General features: G+C 38.3%; 1 protein-coding gene across 2 annotated transcripts; it reads right to left on the reverse strand.

The window, feature by feature from the left end:
• Positions 1-601: 601 nt before the first annotated feature.
• LOC140818988 (formin-like protein 20) lies at positions 602-14083 on the reverse strand. Of its 2 annotated transcripts, XM_073178964.1 has the most exons (17): positions 13513-14078; positions 12040-12746; positions 11733-11954; positions 8957-11655; positions 8605-8734; positions 7876-7947; positions 7038-7136; positions 6883-6924; positions 4877-4957; positions 4753-4803; positions 4596-4677; positions 3994-4088; positions 2148-2219; positions 1953-2069; positions 1730-1798; positions 1575-1641; positions 602-1494 (listed from the first exon to the last, which is right to left on the reverse strand). In XM_073178964.1, exons 1-17 carry the CDS (start codon positions 13583-13585, stop codon positions 1340-1342), a joined length of 4833 nt encoding a protein of 1610 aa, XP_073035065.1. In that variant the 5' UTR covers positions 13586-14078; the 3' UTR covers positions 602-1339. The 2 variants fall into 2 exon arrangements, 1 of the variants encoding a protein (XP_073035065.1); XR_012115180.1 differs by lacking the exons at positions 602-1494; positions 1575-1641; positions 1730-1798; ... (2 more) ...; positions 3994-4088; positions 4596-4677 and having other exon boundaries at positions 4766-4803; positions 7038-7158; positions 13513-14083.
• Positions 14084-15780: the final 1697 nt, after the last annotated feature.

Genomic DNA, 15780 nt, shown 5'->3' on the forward strand with positions numbered 1-15780 from the left:
AATTATATTAAAATAACATGAACCCCATGAACATGATAAAATATAAAACAAATGAAAGGGTAAAAAAGAATACTCACAAATGAAAATTAAGTACACTATTAATTAACATATTAAATTAACATAGAAAATTACTTAAAAAACCAAATAACATGATAAAATATAAATAAATAAAAGGGTAAAAATGTAAGCTCACAATTCAAACTCATAAATTTATAATAGTAGTAGATAGATAGTAGATATAGATAGATAAATGATAAAATGGTGCTCGATATAACTTACAAGATATTGCCATAATTTTCATCATTACTCTTAATGAAAAATGATAAGAGCACAAAAGTGGCATTCTTGTACTGCAACTTCATGATTCCTCACAATGGTAGCTGTCAAATGAATTCTACATCGCTGGTTTAATTATGTCTTCTTGAACTAGAAACGGTGAACTTACACAAGAATGTTGAATACGAACCTATAATCTTTCGCAGTCTCGTACTAAATTAATCAGCATTTGTAAATTGAACAATCGATTTCAACATAACAATGACAAATGCTATATACCTTCAGTATATATGATGCATTCGAGCCATTTTAGTGTCAGCGAATAAAAACAAAAAATATTCCATAACAGACCAGAAACAATGTGTTTATTCATCAATATATCGAAGAGCTTGCATAAAATGAATCAAAATTCCTAAGGCCTAAACACGGTAACCTGACTACATGACTGAATTAGCACAAGCCTATTCTTCTTTACAACTTCTCTATAGTTTCTTCTGTACAGCAAAGTTTTATGGAAACTTGAGTATATACTAATAACTAAACTAATTTATATGATACAACAAAGGAATTGGTGCTGACATACCTACAGGGTTAATGCTCTCTGTACAAATGTCGTGGTACATTTTGGTGAAAGATCTGCTTTTACACTTTGAGTCGCCTATCCTTTCGCAAGCTGATGTCCCAAAGGCAAGGCACCTAAATCGAGCCAAATTCGATGAAACAATCCAACCAACACGGAACATTTCTCTCGACAAAGGTGAGAGTGCCAAAATCATTCCCCCGACAACTCATTTGGCCTGAGGCTTGTGATAAATCAGATGTTTGCGCCATCCAAACTGAAAGTGTCATGGTTCACTACTCGAATTCCTTATCAGCAAGACTTCAGGTTTTGTAAAGCCACAGAGAGCGTCCTCCAACTCCAGGTTCTTTGAACCCATAAAGCAAATAAGTTCAGTAGAATTAAAAGCTCATGCTTTGTCAAAGCAGCAGAGTGTAGATCAACAATCTCAACTCATCATATGCTGACCAATGTGAAAAAAATCTTCAAAATATTAAGCAATTCTCAATCTTTTACGCCTTTCTTGGTTAGATTTATTCCCTTCGCATTCTCCATTTCAGCCTCCTTTTGAGCTTTCTTCTTTTCTAGTTCATCCTGTTTACAGTTTTCTTCGTGAGCTTTCTGATACAACCTCACAAAGTTTAAGAGGGTTGCAGTAACTGCATACATGTTGAGACATTGACTCAGTGATCTACAATTAACAAATGTCGTGTTAACGAAGAAAAGATTGTCATTCTACCTTGTTCAAACGGGCATCGGGCTGGATCCTCACCAAAATATAGAGCTAGTGCATCTGCATTTCTTCCCTGGTAAACAATAGCATGGATGAATGCCATCATTACCACGGTCCGTGTGAGGTTATCTAATAAAATAATAATACAGGTGGATACATACCGCAGTGGAATATAGATTTGTTACAGAGGACACTTCTATCTCAGCAGCACCAACAAATTCTGCCAAGTTCTGTCAAAGAAAATAAAAGTGAATCTTCTGGAGACATTGTAGCTTTCAAATCTTTGGAATAAAACAACAAGGAGAAAAAATCAACAAAACAAACTTCAAAAAAAATTCAAGTTTTATAGTGGAATTGCACACTTAAAGCACGTAAAAATAATACCTTGCGAAAAGTTTCGGATACAGGACCATCGTTTTCTGAAGCAGTCAACTCCTGCTTTACCTTTTCTAAACCCTTGATAATGGCTTGCATTTCCTCAGCCAAAGATTTCAGTTGTATCTACAAAGAAACTTCTTATTATGCAAGTCTTTCTACAGTGATTTAAAATCTATGGTCAACTCAGAGATAAATACCAACCTTTGAGGCCGTTTCCAGGCTAATAAGATCTTTGTGAAAGTCTAAAAGAGATGGTGATTTAGATGCAAGTACCTATATAAAAGATGAAAAAACACAAATTAGTGACTGAGTAGTGACCTTCCTCTAAATGCCTAACCACTACTAATGAAAATGGCTAAATCATGGAAAGCAGGGTAGTCTGCAACAACGTGCAGATGTTCCAAGGGTTAATTTTTTTCATACTACAGAATAAAAGCTCAAATTTTCTACGTGGTACACCATGGCTTCGAAACCTGCTAAGTGCTAATCAGGAATACCTGAAACTATAAGTAACAGACGGAACGAATGTCGGTGGTCATTACTTATTTGTACATAAGTAATTACTTATTTAAGCTCTTTCTCTTTCTCGTTAAGGTTTTTTCCATGTAGTCACACAAAGTAACACTAGGCAAATAAAATTTAGACACTCTACATCGGTGTCATATGTGGATGGAAGGAGGTAAAAAGAAAGTGCATTGGAAGCTGCATTCTAGTTCATGGATCAGGTGAAAGTGTAAGAGCTACAGTAGAAAGAGAGAGAGAAGGGGAAAAAAAAGAAGAAAGAAAGAAATGGTAGAAAAGAATGGATCCATTAGAGTGGAAAAAAGAGACAAAGTAGCAGTTTGACAGATAACAACAAAGCTTCTGGCTGTCCATTCAGTTCTTAAAAAAAGGACTGTACATCCAGATTCAACAAGAAACCAATTTTCTGCCTGGTCCATTCTAAAACAAAACAGCTTTGGGACAATTATCCCAGTAAGATGGAAAGGACCGGCAGGTTGAAGAACTGGTTTCATAGAATTTATGGTTTTTTCACCAAACGTGTTGTGATACATAGAAATGCCTTGCAAGGACCAACAAAAGCATTGTCAAAAAGTCAAAGATTTATTGATAGATCTTAGTCTTTTCCCATCCCACCATCTCCCTTCCATCAGCCATGCCCCGTATCATACTCAACCAGTTATTTTTATATAATCCAAGTAAAACTATGGCAAGTTCATAGCACAACTTTGTCAGTTATCACCGAAATCCAATTTTCCAATCTCTCGTGGACACACCTTTGCCATCTTTCTTTCGACATTGAATCTCAAGCCAAGCACCAAACATAGTTTAGTACAAATGGGAGGGGAAGCACCTCAGAAAATCTGGCAGTTTTGGAAGATGTATGTAGACATGTAAAACAAAAAATAACAATTGGTTTGGAGAAGTGGAGGGATCCATGTTATGGACCTTTACATTATTATTATGGGCTTTAAAATTTTGGGACTGATTTGAGTCTTGGAAAATCTAGAAAAGGGGGAGTGATAAATATAATGAATGGCAGGGAGATTGGGAATTGATTCCGTTAATTTGTTAAGTTTGGAGACTAGCGTGTGCTAGGGACTAGCTGTTTCCAGGAGGGAGTTGAACTCTCTTGTACAGAGGATTACCCCTGGGAGCTTATATTCTTCTTTATTTTAGTTGATTGTTGTTGAAATATTAGCATAATTTTGGAGTTGCAGCAATCCACTAACTCATACATTTTATCTAATTTGTAGTTGTAGAAGCAAACATTGTCAATGAATTACAGCAAACATTCTTAATTATATAGAAATTGAAGATACATATCCCACCCACTGGGTCCAGTCGGATTTACTCTCAAACTGGGAAGGCTGATGATGGCCAATCATAATATGGATTGATTCATGCAGGACAAGAAAAAAAAATAGCATTTTATCATATTGAACTCCATATTATGTATAGCCTAGGAAGCAGTGGAGGTATTCGGAAGACCTGCTACAGAAAATTAAGAAAAAAAAGAAAGGGCCAAAAAGCAACAGGTCAATACCTTACACAGATAATGCATAAGTGTCATCTTGCTATTGGAGGCACGTGTATCAGTGAGTTTCAAAAGACTGTCCAACTTGAATCCAACTGCTGCACCTGAATGGGGAAACAACAATTTCAGATAAATATTCTTGTAAAATCTTTCATGTTTTCTGCCACATGATATGGCAACTATAGCATATTAATCCAATTTGTTTGCCCTTTTGTTCTTCTCATAGCTTGGGCTTTGGATCCAGTTTATTCACACACAACTACAAAGAGGGGGAAGGGAAAGAGAGATGATAGAAATTAGAAAAGGTAGATAGACTTGGCAAAGGGTATGATCCGGCTTTGGAATTACTAGTTTTTTACCCGCTCTTTTTCTCTTCTATTTTTTTTCTGTGTCAATGGACATGGTTTGGTGGGTGACCGGATGCGGAAATCATGTAAGCATTTCTTGTTCATTTTTATGGTCAGAACATCATTATTCTTGAGAATTGCAGAGGTTGATGGAAAAATAAAAAACTTCACCTGTATAGTAAGGTAAGACATGTATCAGCCAGCATATGCAACTAGGTCACACAGTCCAAACACTAAAACATGACACTTTTCATGAAAAAGTACCTCTGGCAGTTCCCTGATTCAACGTATTTCCAAGATATAAAATTTTCTTCATGATTTCTTTCAGTTTGAGGGATTGTCGAACCTAATGCAAGTAAAAGGTTGAGTTATCAAGAATGTAAAAACAACCAGCAAACAACCATTGGCATTTCTAATGTACCTCTTCACAAGAAGAATTTACGATGGTCAAGTTTTTTTTGAAATCAGAAACCTGAGATGAAAAACAAATTAAGGCATGCACACCATTAAATTCTCAGGAACTTCATAAATGTTCCACAACAAACCTGAGAATAGAACAGAATCTTGAATAAGAAAACCCTAAGTTTAGATTCCACTCGTGGCACCTTCATCAGCTCCAGAAAAAACTGAAAGATCATCGAGCAATGCATCCATTTAGAGTTGAAAAAACAAAAACATTGTTATTTAAATTCTAAAAGAAGGTAAAAAATTAACACACATTAAAAGAAAGGTAAATATAAAAATAACACACACACACACACACACATGTGTGTGTGTGTGTAAAATAATAACACAGGCATTAACGCGCACACAAACGCTTATATATATATATATATATATATATATATATATATATATTAAAACAAGTTACAACCAAAGTAAAAGTAAGATAGTCATTGCCAATGCCTCATATGCACTTTTTTCAAATTAACTATGCCACTAACAATAGAAGTTATTAACCAATCTTATCTCAGAAGTACATTTCTATGTAGAACTGAAAAAAAAAATCTTTATGACGGATCAAAACCTTACAAACCATTTCTCTATTACAGCTATGTGAAATTTGACTTGCTAAATGGAAAATATTCACCATTTAAAGGTCTATTAATTTTTGGTGAATGGTTAGCTATTTCTGAAGCCTCAAGTTTAACCATACCGTGACTACAGAAACTCAAGAAGTATACTCGAAGCATATAAGACGAGGAATTTACATTTGAGGGAAAGATTAAATTCTCTGAGATATCAAATAAACCATCCGAGACTAGAATCAAAGTTATTGCTCGGAAACAGTGTGCGATAGATATTTTTGAGGACTGTGTTGTGGATAGAAAGAGAAAGGGTTCCAATAGTACTCAGAATCAGGTCTCCAGAGACATCTCATAGCAATTTCTATCAAGTATTACAGAGCACGAAAATTGTTCTGTGACAGCACAAAGACACCAGCAATAGATTTCCAAGTAGTCAGGAATTCAATTTCTATGTTACAAGTTTCTCTAGAATATGCAGGCATGGATAGCTCTTATTATAAACAGTCAAAATTTGGTTGCCCGACTGAAGTTTCAATCAGCTTCAGTATCAAACTCAGTTCCACTCACACAAACACACACATATTATATATTAATATGAAGAAAGCAGTGTTCTAAATGGCGGTCGAGGCGGCCGCCTAGGCACCGCCTAGGCGGTAGGCGGCCCTCGACCGCACCGCCTATGCATGAGACGGGTGTTTTAGGCGGCCCAAGCTATACGGCGTTGGAGAGGCGGGTCGAGACGACGAGCAGGCGGGCTAGGCGGGCGAGACAGTCAAGATTTTTAAGTTGTAGTCAACAATTTTAAAAGCCTAGTCAAATTAACTAATTTTAAATATTAAAACCCTAACACACCTCACTTTCTTTATTTTATTTTTGGTTTTCACTCTCAACTCTTAACTTCAACCACCACACACAATCCACCCGCCGCCGCCTACTGCCGCCAGCCGTCAGAAAAATAATTAAAAAATTTAAACTTAGTTTTTTGGTAAAAATAATTATATTACTTTGTTAGCATTATATCATTAATATGATGATAAATATTTATTAATTGCACATTATCTAGATGATATTATATTTTGTGTTTAAATATAATTTAATTGCACATTTTATATAAAATGATTATATTGCATGATTATCTATAAAAAAATTACTTAAAAAATTCAACCGCCTAGGCGGCTGAGGCGGTAGGCGGTCACCGACCGTCCCGCCACCACCTCCCGCCATTTACAACCTTGGAAGAAAGAAATCCAAAAAAGTCAAAACATAAATAACAAAAAAAGGCAAGCTCTCATGTCGTGACAACTGTTCCATTTAGGCTGATCTCAATACCGGATCATTGGAGTACTATTAAAATCCTACCTCTTTGCGTGACAGACCATTATTAGCTAGTACTTAATCAAAACCATAAGATACTAGGACAAAAAGAAGTGGACTGCATCCATACACCACATGCACAAACATGGCAAGCAAAATCTAGAACAAAACCAACAGCAAATAGATAAGTCATGATCCAGTTTGCACACCTGTTCACATTTGCCCAACTGATCGAGGTCTCCCGTGTATCCCTAAAGAGTGAAAACATGAAATACAAAAATCAAACGAAAAGGAAATAATGGATCCCCAGATTAGGGAAAATACCACGAAAATATGTCAAAATACACGAGGTAATAAGCTTCACCTTGAGAAGTTCCATCTCTTCCTTTGTTGGACAGAATTTAATAAGATTTTCAACTTGATCAGCATCTAAAATTGATTCATCCAAAGCAAGAACTGCAGCCTGTCAAAGTGAACCATCCATGCTGTTGTAAGAATATCGAAAAGCCGTAATTTAGTAGGTAGAACCATAAGCAGTTAGGAGGTAGGATCACCTCCACCCATATAATCTTATTGGAACATGAAAAGAATCAAAAGAAAGTGTTGAAAAGGACATGTTTCTGAAGGCTGCTGAGTGGCCTGGGCTGAAATATTTAACTTCAAACTATCTAACTTTCTCTAAATTGCTGCTTTTTTTCACAATTACGTTAATCACCGTTCTAAGGAAATGATATGCCACACAAAGAATTTTTATAATCTGAGATACGTTTTTTCTCCATTCAGCAGAAAAAAAGCTTCCGAACTCCATAAAAACTCACATCAGATTATGAGAGTCAGTAGTTGGTTCTAACACCACCATATCATCTTATATAACTTAATTAGGTACATTTACACTAGAATGTAAAAACTCAAGTCAACTTCTGTTGCCTCTTCACCATTGTTGCTTTTTTATTGTTATCATCAAGTCATTCCTTTGGAAATTTCAAATGATTCAACACAACAATTCATATCCTTACGCATGCATAACAATTTTAAACAAAAATGCATTTGAAGTTCTAAAAACGGTTTTCAAATAATAAAATTATAACCACCGAAAGAGATAAGACACCATTTTAGTCCAACAGGTGGTTGATGTCAAATGAAAAAAATTACATATTGAGAATAAAAATACTCAATAGGAAACTTATAGCATATTAGCTTACCATCATGTCTGGAAGTGGCATTTTCACTTTCGTAAGCATAATTTCGGTATTATTTGCCCTTCGAAGGTCAACCTACAAAAGAGAATGCATCGAATTGAGAAACTAAAAGCACGAAAAAAGTAATCAAAGTGTGAAATAAGTCCCCAACCACGTATTCAAATCAGTAATTAGACACCCTCATGATCCAAAAGATAACACACCGCAAAAAAACAGAGAGGGAGAAAACAATAATAAAACGAGATAGAAATTTTTAACTACATAATCTGGGTTGCATTGCTCATTGATATGGGAGAGATAACAACCTCAAACTTACTGTTATTCGAAGTTCAACAACGTAAATGATGCCAAAAAACGCATAAAAAGGCTATGCTACACTGTGATATTAACATTTCACGGGATATTTTCCTTGAAGCAATAACTTTATCAACAATTAAATCCCACAGATTTTTGGTACTCCCATGATCAACAAAGCCCGAACACTCTAGTTCTTGGTTTCAAGCTCTATAACACAAATGAATGTACCATCTGTTACCAGAGTCTATTTTTAGGTGTTCTCGAGCTACTTGTGTGGTTAGCTCTACATAACTTTAATCAATAAACTTATATGTACATCATCACAATTTCACAAACACAACCTCATTGTCATGGCCACCAAGAATATATTAACTCTATATTTCTCCGGAAACAAATTTCCGGTGAAAGAAGATTATTAGCTTCATACAACATTACCATATGGACTTTTTCAGGCTTAGATCCAGCAGACTTCCGGCGACCACCAGATTTGCCTCCTGCACTATCTGACTTTGGCACTGTCGCAGAGAATAGAGTCTCAAGCTCCGAGACATCAAACTCTGGTGCACTAGATTACAGTGCAGAGTGTCAGCAGAGCAAGGAAATCGAGAAGCCATAAAGAAAGAATATATATAAAAAAAATTGTTACACAATGCTATCTTAGGTATTTCTTACTGGGGATTGGTAAAGGAGTGCTAGAAATTTTCAAAAATTAGTATAACTAATGAAGAAAGGCAAGCAATCCCCAGATCGAAACCAAAAAATTAAATCAGCAGTGATAGAGTAATACACTTGAGGTTCTCCGTATCTCTGCAATTCTTCCCACAAGCTTCCTTGTAATGCCCTGGTAACCTTGCTCCAGTGAAGTGGTTTTAAGGTAGATCTTCGAGATACTGCAGCACCTGACATACCAGGAGGACGTGAAGCACGCCCACTACTTGCAGACAACCCTCTTCCATCTACTGCTGGTCCTTTTGCACCAAATGGTGGAGGTGGGGGTGGTCCAACACCTGGAGGTCTAGGAGGTCCTGGAGGTGCCGGTGGACCAGGTGCCCGACTTCCAGGAGGGGGTGGTGGAGGTGGGCCTCGTCCTATAGGCAGAGGAGGTGGAGGTGGGCCTCTTCCTACGGGTGGAGGTGGTGGAGGTGGGCCACCAAACATGGGTGGAGGAGGTGGTGTTGGGGCTCCATGTGTACGAGGAGTTGTTGGGCCTCCAGGAGGAGGTGGAGGTGGAGGAGGGCCTCTTCCTATAGGCGGAGGTGGGCCACCAAACACGGGAGGAGGAGGTGGTGTTGGGCCTCCGGGAGGAGGTGGAGGTGGAGGTGGACCTCTTCCTATAGGCGGAGGTGGTGTAGGTGTGCCACCAAACATGGGTGGGGGTGGGGGTGGAGGTGGAGGTGGTGGTGTTGGGCCTCCAGGAGGAAGTGGAGGTGGGCCACCAAACATGGGTGGAGGAGGTGGTGTTGGGGCTCCATGTGTAAGAAGTGGTGGAGGAGGTGTTGGACCTCTAGGAGGAGGTGGTGGTGGAGGTGGGGCCCTAGGCAAAGGGGGAGGTGGCGGCGGCGGCACTGAGTCCCGAAGCATAGGAGGAGGCAGAGGTGGTTCTGGGACTCTATTAATTGGTAAAGGTGGGGGTGGAGGAGGTGTCATAGCACGTACCGGAGGTGGAGGTGGGGGTGGAGGAGGTGTCATAGCACGTACCGGAGGTGGAGATGGCACCCCAAATGATGGCCTTTGAATAGGAGGTGGTGGCGGTGCAGGAGGCAGGGATGGTGTAGTGCCAAGCAATGGAGGTGGGGATGGTGGGGGTGGTGGAGGTGGAACTCCATATAAGGGAAAATTTTGGACCCCATAGACTGGAGGTGGTGGTCGGTGGTTAAATTGGACGCTAAGTGAAGCCGGAGATGGGGGTGGAGGTATCTCTATAACGGAAGATCTTTGCGATAAAGATACACAAGTAAATGGCGGTGGCGGTGGCGGTGGCGGTGGCGGTGGCGGTGGCGCTGGTGGAGTTGGGGAACTTGGTGAATGTGCAAGAACATAACTCCCAGATGACCGAGGTGGCGGCGGCGGAGGTACAGATGGTAAAATTCGACTAACATTCTGAAAAATAGAAGGATTGGAAGGTGGGGCAAGTGGCGGAGGTGGGGGTACAGATGGAAAAACTGGACTTATGTTCTGAAAATTGGAAAATCTGGAAGGTGGGGGAGGTGGTGGTGGGGGAGGTGAAAGAGGTGGGAGAAAAGTCACCTCCAAATTGGTGCTAATGTCTGAATTTTTAGAAGGCGAGGACAGTGATGGAGTAGAACACAACTGAGTAAAATCTTTACTTTGAGAGGACAGTGATGGAGTAGAACACGACAACTGAGTAAAATCTGTACTTCGAGAATATGGCAACGGCGGGGAAGGAGGGGGGGGAGGGGGTGGTGAGCTTTTAGGAAAAGCATTGGCAGCACTTGCTGATGAAAGTAATGGAGGTGGTGGTGGTGGTGGTGGTGGTGGTGGTGGTGGTGATCGTGATTGAGGAGGAGATGATGGAGCTGGACTAAGTTCATAGGCCTCACTCTCTACCTTTGGTGATGAAGGTAGACTTGTGGAAGAGGCCTCTTGGACGGGTGACAAGTCTAATGATGATGGACAAGATGAATGTTTTCCATGGCCTGATGAGATTGGCTTGTCAGCTGTAGCTGTGGATTCTGAAGATGCAGTAACAGATTGGGATTTAGATTTTCCCCCAGGCGGAGAATCCTTGCCAAGAGATAGTGCTGCTGGAGCACTGTTATGTCTTGACGGAGGATAATATACATGCATTGAATTAGTGTAAGAACCTTTATTAGTAGGTATCCACCTGGATACAGCATTTGGCTTTCCTTGTCTTGCTAGAGGACCCAGAGACTCTTGCTGCTTAGTTTTCTTATTGAAACTTACAGTATCCGAAGCAGGTTTTAAATTGGTGACTGACTGCTTTTTTGTGACTGTTGAGAACCCCTTAACCAACTTCTGACTATCATTATCAGCAACAGAATTCTGCTCCATTACAGAGGGTAGTTCCAGACTTTCCTTGTTCTCTTCTTCAGAATTCCCATGCATACCGGCATTTACAGATACAGTTACAGAGTTACTAGAGACATAAGATATCCCTGACATGGATTCTAAATTGATGTCCCCATTACGCAAGAATATATTATTTGAATCCAGCTTGATGTCTTGTATGTGAATTCCCTCGAAAGCGGCACAATCTTGAAATGCATGATGATCCAACTCATCCTTCAAGATTTCTTTATGATGATTTTCATCAACTTGGGCGGTAGCTTGGCTTGCAAGGTCATCAGCCTCCCCCTTGCCATCCTGACCATCAATTACACTGCTGAAGATCTCTTCTGCCTCAAAAAATTCCTCGGGTGAAGCAACTTCGGTTTCATTGTCATCATCACTTACTGCTTCTATGGTGGTAATGAACGGAAGAGAATCTACATCTGCAAAGAGAACCTGATCCAGAAAAGCAAAGGGTCAAATTCTGAATCTTCAGAAACAGAGAGAATAGCACAAGCAACACAGAATTTTACCTCTGATTTAAATTCCTTGGAAAATTGGTCTTTCGCATCCCAAAGAACATCAACTTCATCACGGGCCAGCATCAAAACATTTGACCTGACAAATGCTGTATGCAGCATAACTCTGAATATTATTTCCTCCCTCACTAGATCATCCTCAAAATGGATACATTCAAGAACAACATCTCCTTGAACGCGGCAATGAATATCAATTTTCACTAGTTCACACTCTTCCTGCAGCCAAATATCATAAGAACACCTCTTTTTTTTTACAGCTTAACCTATTTATTTAATATGAAATAGATGAATTGTGGCTTACCTCACTATACAAATGAATATGCTTTCTCAATTTAGAAGATGAAAACAAAAGCTTTGAACTTCTAGTGGATTCTTTCAAAGAAGGATCCTGACCATATACACGAACTACAGGCCGGCATCCACTCCCACCATCATACAGAGGAAGGTTTCTAAATATTATACAGTCCAAAGCCAGAGGTGTATCCGATGGCGGCCAATCAGACCCAAAATTTCTCCTAGAAATGTACTGAAGATATCTAAGCTGAGATGGCTGTGGATTCAAAGGAGACAAAAGATGAAGAAGTTCCCTCGGTGCTTGCTTGTACACCATTTCCAAAGTCTTCTGCTCACCGGTGTACTGCTTTCTGTATAGAAGAAGACCAGCAAGCATAAATGCAAGGACAGGCCATCCTCCCCTTTCACAATGCATCAAAAGAACATTTTGTTGGCCCTCGAGGGATAACCAGCTCTCACTGGATCTTAAGAAATGGTGGATCATCTCCAATGGTAAAAGTGGACACCCTTCGTATTGCCGAGGGTAATCCATGACTGTCATATCATACTGAGATAACACATCAGATAGTTGGCTCCTCTGTTCCCCTTCTTTGAAATTAAAAACCATAAAAGCAGCATCAGGGTAGTGATCTTGTAACTGAGCCACAATCCCATTCATGTATGATCGGTATTCATCTTCATCCAGCACATCAGTGGAGAAGCAGCAATCGAACACTGCATCGAGAACAAATCAGATAGCATCACGCAAATCATAAACTCAGTAAGAATCCTAAAGCTGTTTCCAGTGGAATCATGTTACACGGTAAAACACAGCCTTAAATGACGGTTTTCAGCAAATGAAATACATAAAGTGATGTATTACTTAAATTTGTAAAATTACACATTAAAAATAGAAGGAACCATAAAATAAAAACTGATGTGGAAATTCAAGATAAAGTTTTAATCTTATAACATGTAATTAATGCCTCCAAGACAAAATGGCTCTCATTAAAAACTTAAAAAATTTACGCTACCTTTTAAAAAAATCAAAGCATTAAGTTGATAAAGGTTTTCGAGCGATGAAGTAAAATGATGCCACAGCCTAATGATCCGAAACCCTTTTCACCCCACATGAAATCTTAATGTCTGAGAATTAAAAATTTTGCTTGCTGAATATAAACTCGAGGCGAACTAAAATACAAAACTCTGAAACCTCGACACTCAGCCGCTCTTAATACTTTCAAAACAAACTACAATATATAATTTCCACACTTAATTTGAGGATAAAGAGAGTTAAAAGCTTCAAATTTTAGTAAAATAGTGTTAAGTGCCTAACCAAGTTAAACAGCAACAAAAAGTCTCGCAAAGTAGGGAAGAAATTCAACTCTTGAAGAAATCAACCCCAAAAACTGGCCCCTAACTCCATTTCGGAGACCTTGATTAAAACATTGTTGAGCTAAAAACCCACAAAACAGCAATAAGATAAGTGGCCACAACATACCATATACCCTTTCAGAAATCTCAAGAAGCCGATCAGGCGGCTTCCTATAGAAGAAGCGCCTGAACAGCGCCATCTAATGGCGCTGTTTAACCCCCGATCGGATCCAAAACCCTTTTTTCCAGTCCAATTTCCAAAAAATTCCCCTCCGAGTCGACCCAGCTGACCCCCAGATCTCCACAACCCACCAATCACTGCCACAATGCAATCAGAAATCAAAATTTAAAAAAAATCCCACATCGAATTTCACAATTCGAGCCGAGGGTTTTGACCTCGAAGCAATCCAACAGTAAAATCACCAGAATTCAACTGAAAAATCAGGTGGAATAAATCCAAGAAAGAGAAACCTCAAGCAGTGTCAGTAGTAAAAATTAATAGATATTGAATTCTTAGGTTTTGGGATAGGGGAAGAAATGCGACGGGGCAATTAAATTCGGATTGTGATATGAAAATAAATGAAAACAATGTTCCGACAAACGATTAGATACAAGTTTTTTGGGTAATATGAAGAATAATGTGATCTTTCGCCATTTGCAAAAGGAGAAGGGGGGAAATTGGATCACAGTAGGGAAATGACAGGGACAGACCCGACCCGGACAAAATGGACCCGGTTTGTATTTTTGTATTTTTACTTTTTTATTAGTTTTTTTTTTTTCTCTTTTATTCATTGATTAATTAATGTGACTCAAAATACGGTTGTCAAAAATTAGACATTTATGAGTTAGAAAATAATCTAAAATTCAATCTATAATAATTTAATTGTAATTTTGAAAAAAATTATAGAATCGATCATTTGTCGCTGTATAAATATGAAATTCAAAATTTTTAAATATATAACAATCAAATCGTAGCTTTGGATTGCTCTCGCAGTTAGAATAATTATTGATATATCATAATTTTTTGAAATCAATCGAATAAATTGTGACAAGATATTCATACAACAAAAGGTGGTATGATACTTATATTTAAACACCACACATATTTATTATAACATTAAATTTTAAAATAATAAAAGAAAATGAAAATTTTACATGCGAAATTCATTTATATATTATTTAAGATTTCAAAAAAATAGCTTTCATGAAGATTGATCTATTGAAAAACACCTAGTATAATGAGTACTAAAATAATTGGGTGTCCTGATGCACTACAAATTTGGCAACGATGGATTTTAAATATATGATTATTGAACGGGAAAAATATACTTGATACTCACGGGAAATTTAGGGTCCGATCCACGCAAACGTCACTAATCCAGACACGGGCTTCAAAATTACCATGGGCCTGAAATCACAAATAAGACCGTTAGGAGGGGGCCAGGAGGGTATCTTGGCGTAGTCCCTCCGACGCTCAAGTCAGAGACTGAGGATATATGGGGGGAGCAGCTAAGGGCGCTGCTGAAAACAATATAGCGAATTAATGAATTAACACTCAAACCTGGTATTTATAGGAGAATACCTGGGCTTTTCATGGGCCATTAACCTGTGGGCCTTAGAGATGGGCCGGGAGTTTGGGCCGGATCTTGATGGGTTCATCCCTGGGTATCAATACTTTTGATGTGGTTAAAATTATTTAATATTTGAGTTAGTACATGAACATTTGATCAATAATCAAAAGTTTGATTATTCATACCAACACCTTTTAGCTGCCTTTCACTTAAGACTTGTACAGTATGGTTGTAAGGCCCGAGATTATATCATTTTAATCCGAGATTAGTTAATTTACGAATTTTGGAATGATGAATTAAATTCCACGATTTTTGTAATTAATTAGGATTGAAATGGAATTAAAAAGAGTTTTGAGGACCAAATTGCAACTAGTGAAGAATTCAGGGGCTAAAGTGCAATATTGGATTTAGTGGGACACTTGTCACCACCATATAACTTGATATATATACAATTCATTCTTCACGAATTCAGAAGCAACATCAGCGAGAATTCCCTTCAAATTCCCTTAAGCTTTCTTTGAGTTTAATTTGAGATTTTGTTCGATCCGATTATCAGAATTTGAATTCGAACGCAGTGTTGTACTTCTCTCGACACGAGCTACAACTAGACGTAAGTTTTATTGAGTTCTTTGAAATTATGATGTTGGTGGAATTGAATATATTTCGTATATAGTGTTCTTGATATACTAGACACGATAGAATCGAAGTCAGATTAAGAAACGGACTGATTATGGAATTGTTATGAATTTTTAGGGTATATTGAGTTATACCGGACATATTTGAATTGGAACTGGTTTATATATTATATTGGATATTGGTTATGG

The sequence above is a fragment of the Primulina eburnea genome, chromosome 18 (genome assembly GCF_022965805.1).
Source record: "Primulina eburnea isolate SZY01 chromosome 18, ASM2296580v1, whole genome shotgun sequence".
NCBI lineage: Eukaryota > Viridiplantae > Streptophyta > Magnoliopsida > Lamiales > Gesneriaceae > Primulina > Primulina eburnea.